Source organism: Sebastes umbrosus, chromosome 9, assembly GCF_015220745.1.
Source record: "Sebastes umbrosus isolate fSebUmb1 chromosome 9, fSebUmb1.pri, whole genome shotgun sequence".
Taxonomy (NCBI): domain Eukaryota; kingdom Metazoa; phylum Chordata; class Actinopteri; order Perciformes; family Sebastidae; genus Sebastes; species Sebastes umbrosus.
In genome coordinates, this window is record NC_051277.1 from 20,418,180 (window position 1) to 20,432,040 (window position 13,861).

The 13,861-nt window shown below is 41.3% G+C and overlaps 2 protein-coding genes across 2 annotated transcripts; both read right to left on the reverse strand.

Annotated features, from left to right (window-relative positions):
* Positions 1–642: 642 nt before the first annotated feature.
* On the reverse strand, positions 643–4,765 carry c1qtnf2 (C1q and TNF related 2). The gene is made up of 3 exons (XM_037780125.1): positions 3,845–4,765; positions 3,277–3,534; positions 643–1,913 (listed from the first exon to the last, which is right to left on the reverse strand). The coding sequence occupies exons 1-3, from the start codon at positions 3,870–3,872 to the stop codon at positions 1,273–1,275; spliced, it is 927 nt and encodes a 308-aa protein (XP_037636053.1). The 5' UTR covers positions 3,873–4,765; the 3' UTR covers positions 643–1,272.
* Positions 4,766–5,024: 259 nt separating this feature from the next.
* On the reverse strand, positions 5,025–12,043 carry slu7 (SLU7 homolog, splicing factor). The gene is made up of 15 exons (XM_037780122.1): positions 11,862–12,043; positions 11,423–11,611; positions 9,311–9,464; positions 9,147–9,227; positions 8,873–9,037; positions 8,652–8,717; positions 8,408–8,539; positions 8,133–8,230; positions 7,978–8,045; positions 6,406–6,545; positions 6,148–6,309; positions 5,958–6,059; positions 5,782–5,859; positions 5,538–5,663; positions 5,025–5,450 (listed from the first exon to the last, which is right to left on the reverse strand). The coding sequence occupies exons 2-15, from the start codon at positions 11,596–11,598 to the stop codon at positions 5,271–5,273; spliced, it is 1,728 nt and encodes a 575-aa protein (XP_037636050.1). The 5' UTR covers positions 11,599–11,611; positions 11,862–12,043; the 3' UTR covers positions 5,025–5,270.
* Between the last annotated feature and the right edge of the window lie 1,818 nt (positions 12,044–13,861).

Consider the following 13,861-nt stretch of genomic DNA (forward strand, 5'->3'; position numbering starts at 1 on the left):
AGTTGTGGACAAAAGAAAACATTTGAAGGCATCATCCTGGGCTTTGGGAAACAACATTTTTCACCATTTGATAGACCAAACAGCTAATTGATTAATCGAGAAAATAATCTACAGATTAATCTACAATGAAAATAATCATTAGTTGGAGCCCTAATAACCAGTGAAATGAGCAATATTTGATCTGTCTGATGAGATGGCTAATTTAGCCCCCTTCATTAAAATATGTGTTTTGCTTATTGATACCTGGATGTTTGATTTTAACTGTGCAGAATGATGTATATGAAGAGTTTGACACTAGAAGGCTGTTTTCACATTAATCTGTTGAAGGAGGAAACATTTCTCTGTGCTCAACTTAAATCTGAGTTTAAGAGCATGACTTTGTATTATGTCAACTGGTTTGTATGCTAATCATGGTTCTATATTACAAGTGTGATGTGGAAAGTATCCAAATGAGGAAATAAATCAGGTTTCATAAACAGGACAACAATGCAAGACATACAGCACATATACTGTATCACTCTCTCCACCCTTCCTTCCAGGCCTCTCATTGTCTTAAATTCATCTAAATAAAGGGAACGTTATTACCTCGTGGTACCCAGATCCCACTTTGGGAACATTATAGAAATGTACGCTAAGAACATGTTAGCCATTATTAGTTGTGTCAAGTCAATTGTTTAATACATCACTGCATGTTAAAAATGTAGAAATTACAGTATCAAGTATTTGATGTTCACTTGTCAAAGAGCCAATTTTCTTGGTTTAACTGAATTTAGGGGCATCAAATGGCACACACATCATCATGTGTGCTCAGGAATACATTATACCATTATACTTTACAATACTATAGCAATATTGGTTTAATTTCACTTTGTATGTTGTCTTTGTGTATTAAAAAAATCTGCATTACAGAAGATGGCTTTGTGCCACCTTCTATTAACAGAATAAAAACCTGTGGAAACCTTGCAGCTCCTGTAAGATAAAGTTAAACAAACCAGAGGAATGAAAATAATTCTTACTGGAGAAATTTAAAGATTTCGTCAGGATCATAGCATGAATGATACTGCAGATAACACACAGGGCTTTTCAAAGTTGAACAATTTAAGTGGTTCCCCAACTGTGGTTGCCTTTTCTTTCCTTGTGCACCCCCTGCTGTCAGAACTCGTTAAACCCCTGAATTTCACTGAAGCCTACCATTGTGGAGCAATCACATTTTCACAACATTTTGGTAGGAAATAAAGCCAATTATTAAAATAAAATAAAGACATCTCAGGATTAACTGTCATCCTCAGTATTAGCTTTTCTCTCCGCCTCCTTGAGATAGTCCTGGTCAGCATAGATAAGGAAGCCAGTGAAGGTGCTGTCTGTCCAGAAAGGGTCAAAGAAGAGTCCGTTCTGCTCCGAGTAGAAGATCTGCAGCCAGACCTGGTCTGACTCCTGCAGGTGGAGAACAGTAGACCCAGACGCCACATCATGGTTCCCTGTGTTTGCATCGAATGTCTTGATCTTGTACTGTCCGTTGTGGACCAGCCCGATGGCCAGGTGCTTGTTTGCCAGAGTGATATCATATGTGAAGTAGTAGACCCCGGGGACAGCACAGACAAACTTCCCACTGGTGACGTTGTAGTGATCGCCCTCATTCAGCAGAATCCGGCTGAAGCGGATGGGCAGTCGCTCTTTAGGGTAGCTCTTTGTCACAGCCACAGAGAAGGCTGACCGGGCCGCACTGCCACAGTTACACCCTCCCGGGGCTCCTTGCTGGCCCACGTCACCCAGCTCTCCTTTCTCTCCTCGTTGTCCAGTTACCCCCGTTGTTCCTCGCAGACCCCTCAGTCCTCGAGGTCCAGCCTTGCCGATGACCCCTTCACGCCCTTTAACCCCTGGCTTGCCTAGGTTCCCCGTCCTCCCTGGATCGCCTGACAAAATGATGACAGAATGCTTGCAATCTCACAGTTTAGCACAATAAGCACACATATTAAAAACACAACTCAGAAGAGCCTAGAAGAGCTCCCTAATCTGACTTTATACCTCACAGTTCTATAATTATGTTCAGTCTATCAAGTTAACATGCATTAACCCTTTGTGTTGGTGACATTGGTTGTTCTTCCTTAATGTTGAGGTCCCAAAGAGATATATATCTTACAGTATATCCTGCTGCAAGTCCAGTCAGTATATGGAAAATTACAGTATATAAAATGACCATTAAGTATTGTTATTATTAATATTTGGTGTTGTATATGTTATATAGGCTATGCATTAAAGAATACATATTCTTTTTGTCAACCAAAAAGTCATTCACAGCCAAAGAAATGTCAGTTATCCTACACTGTGATGTTGCTAACATTTTATAATAAGTGTACAAATCAAATACTAGATATGATTTCAGGCAGGATGCATCATGAATTCCTGTCGCTCACTATTAACAAATGATTAAGTCATTATGACTTTATGTGATTTGTCACACTGGTTTCAACAACAACACAAACTTTTTCTTAAACAACTCATGTTCCACCCACTATTTTGTTTATCTGTCAAAAATACCTTTTGGTCTATAGAAATATGGAGCTATTTTTTTAGGCTGAGCAATTGCATGGCCCTGAAATAAACTTTAATGTAAGAGGAATCCAGCTAGTTTTGTCGTATATCAATTAATGTATGAAGAAATTGTGAATTAACTTTCCTTAACTGATGATATATTAAGTGTTAACTAATCATTTAATGGTGAGCGACAGAAATTCATGATAAATCCTGCATTAATTCATTCATTAAATCAATGAGGCATGCACATAAGCATTACTTAAGTATATGATATTTACCCTTATTATAAAGTGTTAACGTGACGTTACTTATATTTGGGGTCGAACACTTGTTAATAGACGTCCTATTAACAAACGATTCTAAAACTCCAGTAAGAAGATATCCAAATAGACTTGATAGATATATGGATTTGAGATTTGGGGGAAGCAAAGCTATGAAAAAATTATTGTAAACACCAATCATAGATATATATAGAGAGCATAATGAAAATAAATTGTATTTAATCATGTTTTACAGCTGGTGTCTCTGAATACCCAAACAGAAGTTATCTTTGTAACGGACTTCATGTCATCCGTTATAAAGAAAAAGGGCTATGAAACTATGAAAAGTCATAAAGTATCAACTATCAAGTTAAGACAATGTTGATAAGTATGTAGTTTGAGCTGTTAAAGAGGACCCATGGTCTTTACAACCCGTTTACAAACAGAACATTACAACAGAAGAGAGTCAGTCAATAAGTACCTTGACCTCCCTTTTCTCCCTTCTCTCCATCCTTCCCGTCCGGGCCATCCTTCCCTGGGGGCCCCATGGGGCCCATGGCCCCCAGTGATCCAGGGACTCCGGGGTTCCCGGCGGGCCCCGCTGGGCCTGGCAGACTGCAGACCAGCTGGGAGGAGTGGATGGTGAAGTTGCGACCTCTCTTGGTCGAGGAATTTGTTGACTGGGAGATGACAGCCGACAGCAAACACAACATCACACACATCTGGAGCATGATGGTCACTGTGGAGCCACGAGAAGACGAGGGAAAGTCATTGTTTACAACAATAAATGTGTTTTAGTTTTTGAGTTAGTCGCAATCAGATGACATTATTACAAAAACATGACATCTGCCAAAAAGACATACATGCATACCATCTACAGCCAGTATCATATAAAAAAATCTGTTATTATCTTAATGGTGTAGTCAGTTTCATGCTGACTCAGTGCTTAATGAGAAATATGATCATCAATTATAGAAAGAAAAGAATGACGCAGCCTGTTTTAGCAAAGGGAGTGGATCAGACGTCTGAAAAACACAGAAAGAACTCACCAGTTGAGAAATTATGACCCATGGGCATTTTTCAGCTCTGTCCAAGTCCTTTTTCCGCATGAGAGTGCACAAACTTCCCTACATGATTTTCTAATAATCGGGAGAGATAGCATTCTCCAAGAGAGGAGCAGCAGAGAAATGTGCAGCGTACAGTGAATCATAGTCCATAACATCCGCCCTGTTTAGCAAGTAGGCCTACACTGCCAACAAATACTTTCACTGTGATGTCATTACAGTCAAGTCAGTGCAGCGAGTAGTGCACAGCTGAAGTGGTGACGCATCACTTGCTCACAAACTCAAACTGTGGGAAAATAGGATGTTATATAACAGACGGGATAAAACGTATAGAACAAAGCAACATTTTTGTTATATTATGATAAAGATACAACTTTGTGCATTTTAAATCTCCCAAAAAAAGATGTTGAAGTGTCAACAAGGTCGTCTGTCTGCAGTATAGAAGTGTATTAAATGCTATGGGAGATATACCAGATGTGTTTGTGTTTGTGATACAGAGCCAAGAGCTGAGAGACCAATAAAATGTTCCAGCTGCTGGGTGAGGCACATCTACTGTATTCACCTTTAACTGGAACCATGTGAAGAAACACGGGAATTACATAACTGGTTGTGTGTTTCAGGTTTCTGTGAGACACTATTAGCAACAAGCAGTTAATAATAGACCTGCACACACTGTACTGTAGACTTGTGTTTAGCTTTAACTGTTTGAGAATGAAAATGAGTTGGAAGAATATTTAAATTGAGTGACACAGGGAAAAAGTATTAAAAAGGCAGTTAACATCTAGATTTGCATCCAATGCTATTTATGTAGCAATATAAATTAAAAAGCACAGAATGTACACATCGATCCACTGCAGCTAACAAACTCTACTCTTTGCAAGTTAGAATCTGTAAGTATTCAATGTCTTCTTTCAGTTACTTTTTCATAAAATACTTCCCTATCCATCATTAATGATCACTGAAGAGATGAGCAATAGTCCATATGGCTAATTAAGCATTGACAATGATGTTAATCAATGTGCTAAAATTTCAAACTTTAACTTTTTACACAAGACAAAGTATTCAGAAAAACATACTGCATATTTTATTATATAAATGATGCATTAATCTTGCTAAAAGTAGTTCCTCAAATTACTGGTGAGACTGAGATCTAAGAAAGCTGTAATTTTTTTCACATGGAACTGTTTAAGTACAAACGAAAGCATATATCATTATTGTGGTCCGTCTAAAAAAAAAAGTCTTCAAAATGAAATTAACAAAACGCTGTACACAGTCTCAGTTACGTTCGTAGCCAAACAGAAGCCTCCTGCAGTAAGTTTACAAGATGAAAGTTGAGTTTTATGAGTCTGGGACATGTTTTTTTCACCGAGCGACAGCTCTGGAAAGAGTCCATGAGAAGAGATTAGGGGAGTCACTGTCCCAGGAAGGAAGCCATGGGATCATCTTCCCGCAAGCGTTTCATGCGGAAGGCCTCCATCTCCTCCTCCGTTGGCGCCTTTACTTCCTGCAAGCTGGAGTACGGCCTCTTCCTCTCATCCACCAGCATTATTGCGTCAATGTGCTTCACCCGCTTGTCCTCTGCTTCTAGTGCCTGGGAGGGAGAAACAGGTCGGAGGTCAGTCACAGAGATATCAGCCAAACCAGAGATACAGGCAGATGAACACAAAAATAACTTCACCTTTCTCAGCTTCTCCTTCTTCTTCTCTTCATCCTCTGAATCGCTGCCGTCAGAGCTGTGCTTCTTGTTCTTCTTGTTCTTCTTGTTCTTCTTTTTCTTCTCTTTCATTATCTTATCTCGATGCATCTGGGGATTAAAAACATTGACACAATTTGATCTACATTTACACCGACAATAAAAAAAACACCCAAGTGATCATTAACGGGGACTGTTGCAATTTCAAAATCTCTTCTGCGTCACTTACTTCCAGCAGAGACTTGGGCATTTCTTCCTCCTCTGGCTCCATCAGTCCCTCTTCAAACGGAACACAGTCTGTGTTGTTCTTGAGGTTATGAAGAGAACAGAAACAGAATGTAAGTCACAAAAAACTGATGTGTGTATCGAGCAGAGCCTTTGAACACTTTTAGCGCATCTACTTACTATTCCAATTCCAGTCTCTCCTGTGCAGTAACTCTGTTTGACCATGGAGTGACAACACTTGTATCCCCAGAAGCCGTCCTTCCAGAAGGAGCCCCAAATACACTAAAGACAAGAGAGATTTTTTTTTTTTTTAAATACCAACAAATGTGACAAAATTTAGTAAGACGTTTTCCCACAGTGCCGTCCTTACGATGTGATTATTGATGAGCACGTCCTCCTCATATTTGGAGCGAGCCACGGCCTTCTCGAGCCCCTTCAGCACAGCGCCGTGACGGGAGTACTCCACGTAGTCCTCCGTCTGGGCCAAGAGCAGTTCCCGCGGTGGTGCGTCCAAGTGCTCTTCACCTCCGTACTGATTGTCAAACACAAAAGCACAAACATCATCAGTGAAGTTTTCAGCCAGGATGAATACTTAAGCCCCTGTACACCCTGCTGCTCAGCTGTGTACCTTCTCTAGGATGCCGTCCCTCTGTTTCTCTTTAAAGTCCTCCTTCTTGACCTTGAAGGACCGGTGGAGCAGCTCCAGCTTGGTGGGGTCAGCCTGCAGATGCACCTCAGAGCCTCTCTCATAGGCCTCCCAGGCAAACACTGTCACAAGATAAAGCATTGACAGTTATTTACAAAGTACATTAACTGTTTGAGAGGGAATGTAACTTGTGTGAAAGCAAAGAATTTTGGCTTCTCATCTCACATCTTCCACGTTATATCAAAACAGTAGACATGCTTTGACTGGAAATTTATTCCCATTTAACATTTATAGTCTGGATTTTTGATATGCAAACAATGTGGGTACTTTGATAGTGAAATTGTTTAATTCAGCCATGTCTGCGACTACTCACTAAGGCAAGGAGATTTCAACAGCTACTGATTAAAGTAATTACAGGATTTAACTTTAACAATGTAAAAGTAGTAACTAGTGGTTGGAGCAGGCTTTACCTTCTGTCAGAGATCACTGTAGCATTTAAATGTCTCTGATGTTCACTCAGTTACGGTATGTCACTGGATTTGCTTAATGTTCGTATCCGCTTTACTGTTCTGAGCAATATTTCCTTTCTTGATCCTGCTCAAATCAGTTCTGGTGGCCGTGTGACTAAAGCACATAACAACTGTCTTGTCTTGACAGCACATAGACACTTGTAGCTGCTGTGTTTAAATGTCACATTGCTCGAGGAGCATTTTAATTCAAGCACAGGGGATTTGATGCAACTAGTGGGTCTGAGAAGTGAAGCCAATGCTGAAGTGCCTTAAACCTGCATTCTTTCTAATAGCCAGCAGGGGGCGAGTCCTCCGGTTGCAAAAAGAAGTCTGATTGTATAGAAGTCTTTGAGAAAATGAGCCTACTTCTCACTTGATTTATTACCTCAGTAAACATTGTAAACATGAGTTTATGGTCTCAATTGCCAGTTTCAAGTCTTCTTCAATACAGTATGATGTTCATTTAGTAAATTATGGTCCCATTTAGAGTCAAATAGACCATAAAGCAGGGGATGCTTTAAGACGGGGCTACCTTGTGATTGACAGGTTGCTACCACGGTGTTGTCTGGGAGTTGTCCGTGTTTTCGTCTTACAACTTTAACCCTTTCACAGTGTGTTTTCAGTTCATCAAAGTTAATTATAACATTTTGGTCAGCTAAAAATGTCTTATTCAGCGTTCGGTTGTACTCAGCTCAACCCTCTCGTGTCACTTTTGGTTGCAAAAAAAACGGAAAAAAAGATGACGATTACCAAAATGACGAACTCAAGGATTCAAAACCATAGTACACAACCAATGGGTGACGTCACGGTGACTACGTCCAGTTCTTATATACAGTCTATGGATGTAACCAACAGTGTTTTTAAATCACTGATGTCCTAATAATCCCAGTAGAGACTAAACTCTCTTATCACTGCAATAATAAATATATACTTACAGAAATAAAAAGTCCTACTAACGCTTATTTGACAACATCAGGAAATTACAAAACTAAGAGCGGAGGTAGTGACTGGCTGTAGAGAGCTGGAAAATATCTTGGTGACTTACACTGTGTTTGAGCCATGGTGATGGTGGCACCACTATAACGAGCAAAGTTGTCTCCAGCATACCCCACCCTGTCAGACAAAACAGTTTAAAAATGATTTCAATGTGAGCCAATGAGGATTTTTGAGCTAGCAGGAAATACAGTAACAACAACTTACTCGTCTGGGTTCATGCCAGTGTTGGAGTACGGGTTCTCTCTCATAGCTCGAGTCTTTGGATCGTAATATGCTGAATTTGGATCCAAATTCCTCAAGTACTGTGAGAAACAGAAATGAGAAATTCAGATTTTTGGGCATCTCTGACTTAGTAACAACTTACACTTACATAAACAGTGGATATTAAGAGGCAATCAAATATGGTCTAAATATCATCTCAGTTAGACGGCTAAGAGTAAAACGGCAGTTCAGCATGTGTTTCCAGATATGTCTCTTACTTTGGCCGTGTCTTCTCTGATACGCAGATTCCTAACAGTGATTCGTCTCTTGGAGTCAAAGTTCTGACCGGGCATGTCGATATCATCTGCATATTTATCTTCATCCTCATCCTCACTGTTGTGCTCCCGCTCCTGTAGAGAAATGGTTCAAAGAATTAAAAGGTTAGTCTTCTAGACAAGCGACTGTCTTTCATCTCTTACATTAAACAATCCATTGTTATTACGATCTTGACCGAACACTTACGGTTTGGTCCAGTTTCCCTGATGCCAACTCATCCTGAAGCTTCTGTGCCTTCAGTGTCCTTTTGGCCTGAGAGGCAGAAAGAAATACAAAGTCTGATTCATGTGGTAAACGGGACGTAGACAACATACTGTAGTTAAGACTTTTTTTTCATACTGGCAGAGATCATATGGTGCCACCAAAGTTTGTTTTTCTTTCTCTCAACAAACCAAACAAACACTTACCAGATCTACTTTGGCGTACTCTTCCACTATGCGGTGGTGATCCTCAGGGTTGTACCCGTTCCAGCGATCTCGCTTCCCATCGTAGTCCAAATCGAGCGATACTTGACTGTGTTCATCTGGAGCTATGCTGGTGCCTGTGAACCTCGCCCCAACTTTTCTGGGTCGCTGATGAGACAAAAGTGAAGGTCAGAGGTTATTACGTTTATTTATGACAGATATAACAGAAAAGAGTTCATCTCCACTGAAAGATTAAAGATTGCTTTATCCATTTTACCTCCAAGCAGTCCTTCTTCTTGTGTGTCATGGCACCACAGTTTTCACAAGCTCCCTTACGAAATTTAGTGGTGACAGCATTCTGTTTGGTAAAAAAACAAAACGTTTAGCTTTAAAGTGCATTTGTAATGGCTACATGAAAGTATCTCATTGATTCACCCTCACCTCTTGCACTCCTCTCTTGTACCACTCTCCAATGGTAGAGAATTGTGCCTCAATTTCATCCTGGGGTCTCTGATGCTTTAGTGTGGGCCTTTTGGACGGGTCGATGTACCACGGCACCGATGAAATATACTGTGGGATGTGGGGGTTTATGTCCCTGGAAAAGAAAAGAAGCAGTATATTAATATTACAACAGTAGCTTCATTGTAAATATGCCAAAAAAAGGATGTTAAATGTCTTCTGTGGCGTTGGAGGAACTAAAGTCTGAGAAAATAACCTGAATGATGATGTTAGGATTATCTCAGCTTCAGCTTGGAGACTACAAACTTGTGTTACACTAATACTCGTGCCTGTGATACAAACAAAACCGGGGTCTTGTGGATGTTCACACAAACTCAAGATGGCTGTATGATGGAAGAGTTGGTTGTGCGATGTTCAAAAACACTGTGCATTGAAAATATAGACGTTCAATTTGGGTTTCATTTCCTTGAATAATAGACTTTGTCTGGTGCGGCGTCCATGCTTGTTTCGTTTTAAAGCACTTCAGTGTAGAGCTGCAACGATTAATCGAGTAGTTGTTGATTAGTTCCTCCGGTGCTCCTAACGGCATCTGCAAGATTTCACATACCGGAGGAAAACAGGCAGTAAGAGCTGATCTGAGGTCTGCTGTCCTGTTGCTGTCTATCGAGCCGGCTGTCAATCACTCGCGAACTCCGACCAAACGGTCAAACTAGGCAGCACTGATCAAATGTGAATCAGTATTATGTTACGTTAATGCCTTTTTTCTCTCCTCAAATGTTTTCAGAATCATCTTGTAGTGCACGGTTTAGCTGTAAAATGAAAAAGCTTGTGGAGCTGCCATTGTAAAATCTAGTGAAGGAACGCCAAATTCTGGTCGAGGAGAAGGCGAGGAGAGAGACATGAGACTGAGTCCACTCTGCAAACCTCTGTATGCAAAAGACTTCATATCCTGTTTATGCAACACCTTTTGTGACAAGAACTTTTGAAGTACGGTCTTCACGACGGACTTAAACCTTAAAACCAGTCTGGAAAATGAAACACCTTTTGTACACGTCGAGTGTCAGCCGATGGACGGATTGAAAACTGAACCTACAGTAGATGCAGTGCAATCTAATGTAATGCGGTGTTAATGATTTTTAAGTATGCATTTGATGCTCTCGATTCTGTCTTCTAATTCCACTGAATCAAGTAACTGATTCGAAAGAGCTGTATTGTAGTAACTTGACGTAGCAGAGCCAATAGGATCGCTCTCTCAATGAAATGACCTGTGATTGTCCAAAGTCTCCCGTCACGGGCTAGATTTTCTAAAGCCTGAAAACACAGCTATGAGGAGGTGAAGAACTCTAGTGATCTCTCAGGACACTTATATTACAATATGTTGAAAGGTTATTAGGGAATTTTTGACCAATGATGCTAAAAATATACTGCCTACTGCCGCTTTAAGTATATCTTTGATAAGTACATAAAAAGTCAACTGAAAGTATACTCTCTTATTTCAAGTTTAAAAGATGTATACTAATAGCACACTTGAATAAACTTCTTCTTGGTAAGGGAAGTAGAAAGTGAAGTACGCCTGCAGTATGAATACAGTGAGCTTACATCCTTGGGGAAAACTGTAGGTTACTTGTGCTTTAACAGGGAGGATTTGTTATTGGTGCTTCTTCATGTTTGCATTTCCTTTTCCTGTAACTAATTAAAGCCAACACAAACACTGTTCGAGGCTATTGTTTGTGCGTCTATTGATGCTCGCATATTGTTTGTGTTGATGGATGTCTTTGTGTCCAGTAGATCCTGCACACTGACAAGGAGGATGTCTGGAGGAGTGAATCAGCCACTATACTTCATCATACAGGCTCATTGGGTTTTTGTAAGATATTGCATGTATGTGCATGCATTTACTGTATGAGCATTGATCAGAATATCTCTGCCTCTGCTACACTGAAGTTGAACATTGTGTTTTATATGGAAGTGCAACACTAAAATCAATCACTGAGTACACTTTTGAGAAATTGTATTAATTCTTAGTTAACTTTTTAAATATCCAGATATGATGTAAGCCCATCTCCATCTCTCTCTGTGCAGACATGAACTCACTTCCCCTCCTCGTCCACCTCAGCTGGAGCGTTTCCCAGCTTCCTCTGCTCCTCCAGCTCCTTCTTCTTCCTCCAGTCCTCCCTGGTCATCTTCTTGGGTTCATCCAGGCCCACGATGCCGTCCGTGGGGACGGTAGCGCCGACGGTAGCCTCCTCGGCCATGACTGAGCCTTCCATCACCGACACTAAGCTGTGAGTAGAGCAGTGTGGCGTTAACACAGAGAAGCATCAACACAGAGAAGCATCAACACAGAGAAGCATCAACACAGAGAAGCATCAACACAGAGAAGCATCAACACAGAGAAGCATCAACACAGAGAAGCATCAACACATCCTCATGCACCTATAGACGTTAAGTAGCTGTTTACCAGCTGAGTGACCTGAAACGTGGGATAAGTCATTTATCTCTTATAATTAGATGATATAGATAACTTCCTTACCTTGGTAGGATCCAACAGATCACAGAGCAGTTGATATTGATGTATTAAAACACGTGTTTGTCTCTGTATTTGTGTCTTCTGTTTGAGCTCCTCCGTTTATGTTTTGAGCAACACACGAACCCTCGCCATTTTACATCAACTGCTCCTACGTCACGTCCTGTCTTCTTCTTCTTCTTCTTCTTCTGTGGTGTTTATTGGCGGTTGGCAAACCAGCTTATAGGTGCATCACTATACCGCCACCTACTGGACTGGAGCGTGCAGCAGGAGATTGTGCAGAAACAACAAATAAATAAATAAATAAATATAAAATATCAATAACAATAAAATAAAAATGAATAATTATTATTATTATTATTAATTATAATAATAATAATTATTATTATTATTATTATTAATTATAATAATAATAATAGTAATTGAATTCTCTCCATTATTCCTGTTGCCCTTAAAGGGACTATTTGTAACTTTCAGAAATGCTTCTTAACAGCGACACCTGTGGCCGTGAAATCAACGAAAGTCAGCGTCGAGCTCGCGCTTGCTCGCTCTAAATATACCTGAACGAGCATCGCTCAAAACAGTGAGGTGACACACGTCAGCTAAAAGCACAATATCACTCTATATTTCAGCTGCTTGGCAGTAATGTTAGCTGACCAGACGAAGGTCTCTCCATGAACATGATTTAGATCTGATCTTAGTGTTGGCTTTTACTGCCTCAGCGCAGGCTGATGCAGCGGGGCTCTGCAGCATGTCTCCCTGCTCTCTCCGCCCGCAGCCGGAGAGAGCAGAGGAGACACCGGCACCCGGTCGGTAACGAGACGATAACGTTACTAGCTGAGGAGCTCCGTCACTTCACAAGACACGGGAAACCTCTGTTGGTCTGGAGGAGCTGCGGCTTTTTTCTTTCTGCACAAACGTCCCCTGTGCATTCACTAGATATTCTCAGAGCTAAACTAACTCTTCTGCAGTGAGGAGTGAGCGCGCGTTCACGTCTAGAGGTGGAGCGAGCTGAGAACGCGCGCGCTCTCTGAGCGAAGGCAGGCAGGCAGAGGAGGAGAGGCAGCGACCACACGCGAACGCGCATATGTGAGCGCGCATGTGTGGCGACCCGCTACATTTATACGCTTAAGAAGTTACAAATAGTCCCTTTAAAGAGACTGTTTTTAACTTTTCAAGCGTATAAATGTACCGGGTCGGGATCCCATGCATGCTTGTGTGTGGCTGGAGTCACTGCTCCTCTGCCCTCTCGCCTTCACTCACACAGCGCGCGTTCTCGCTGTCTCGCTCCACCTCTAGACGTGAACGAGCGCTCACTCCACACTGCAGAAGAGTTAGTTCAGCTCTGAGAATATCTAGTGAATGTACAGTGGACATTTGTGCAGAAATAAATGCTGCAGCTCCTCCAGACCAACAGAGGTTTTCCGTGTCTTGTGAAGTGACAGAGCTCTGCAGCGAGTAACGTTATCGTCTCCGACCGGGTGCCGGTGTCTCCCTGCGGGCGCATTCGGGAGACGATAACGTTTCTCTTCCTGCTTCAGCCTCGAAGCAGGAAAAGCCAACACTAGGATCAGCATTGATTCATGGAGAGACCTTCGTCTGGTCAGCTAACATTACTGCCAAGCAGGTGAAATATAGAGTGATATTGTGGTTTTAGCTGCCGTGTGACGCCTCACTGTTTTGAGCGATGCTTGTTCATGTCTATTTAGAGCGAGCAAGCGCGAGCCCGACGCTGACTTTCGTTGACTTCACGGCCCCAGGTTTCGCTGTTAACAAGCATTTCTGAAAGTTACAAATAGTCCCTTTAATTAGAAGATTGTGTACTTTCTTAGATGTCTTTCCTAGCAGATTCCCCATTGTAATATTTCCATCATCTACTCCTGATAGCAATTCCCTTCTTTCTCCATCATATTTGTTGCACACTATAAGAACATGCTTGACAGTTTCCGGTTATTACAGTGCGTGCATAGTCCAGTTGGGTGCTTGCCTATTCTATGGAGTGTTTG

Coding starts and splice junctions, on each gene's coding strand:
- slu7 (XM_037780122.1), bottom strand. CDS start 11,598: ATGGAAGGCTCAGTCATGGCCGAGGAGGCTACCGTCGGCGCTACCGTC. Junction 8,231..8,407: donor TCAGAGAAGACACGGCCAAA/GTAAGAGACATA, acceptor TGTTTCTCACAG/TACTTGAGGAATTTGGATCC. Junction 6,546..7,977: donor CACCATGGCTCAAACACAGT/GTAAGTCACCAA, acceptor ATCTTGTGACAG/TGTTTGCCTGGGAGGCCTAT.
- c1qtnf2 (XM_037780125.1), bottom strand. CDS start 3,872: ATGCCCATGGGTCATAATTTCTCAACTG. Junction 3,535..3,844: donor GGGTCATAATTTCTCAACTG/GTGAGTTCTTTC, acceptor GTGGCTCCACAG/TGACCATCATGCTCCAGATG. Junction 1,914..3,276: donor GGGAGAAAAGGGAGGTCAAG/GTACTTATTGAC, acceptor TCATTTTGTCAG/GCGATCCAGGGAGGACGGGG.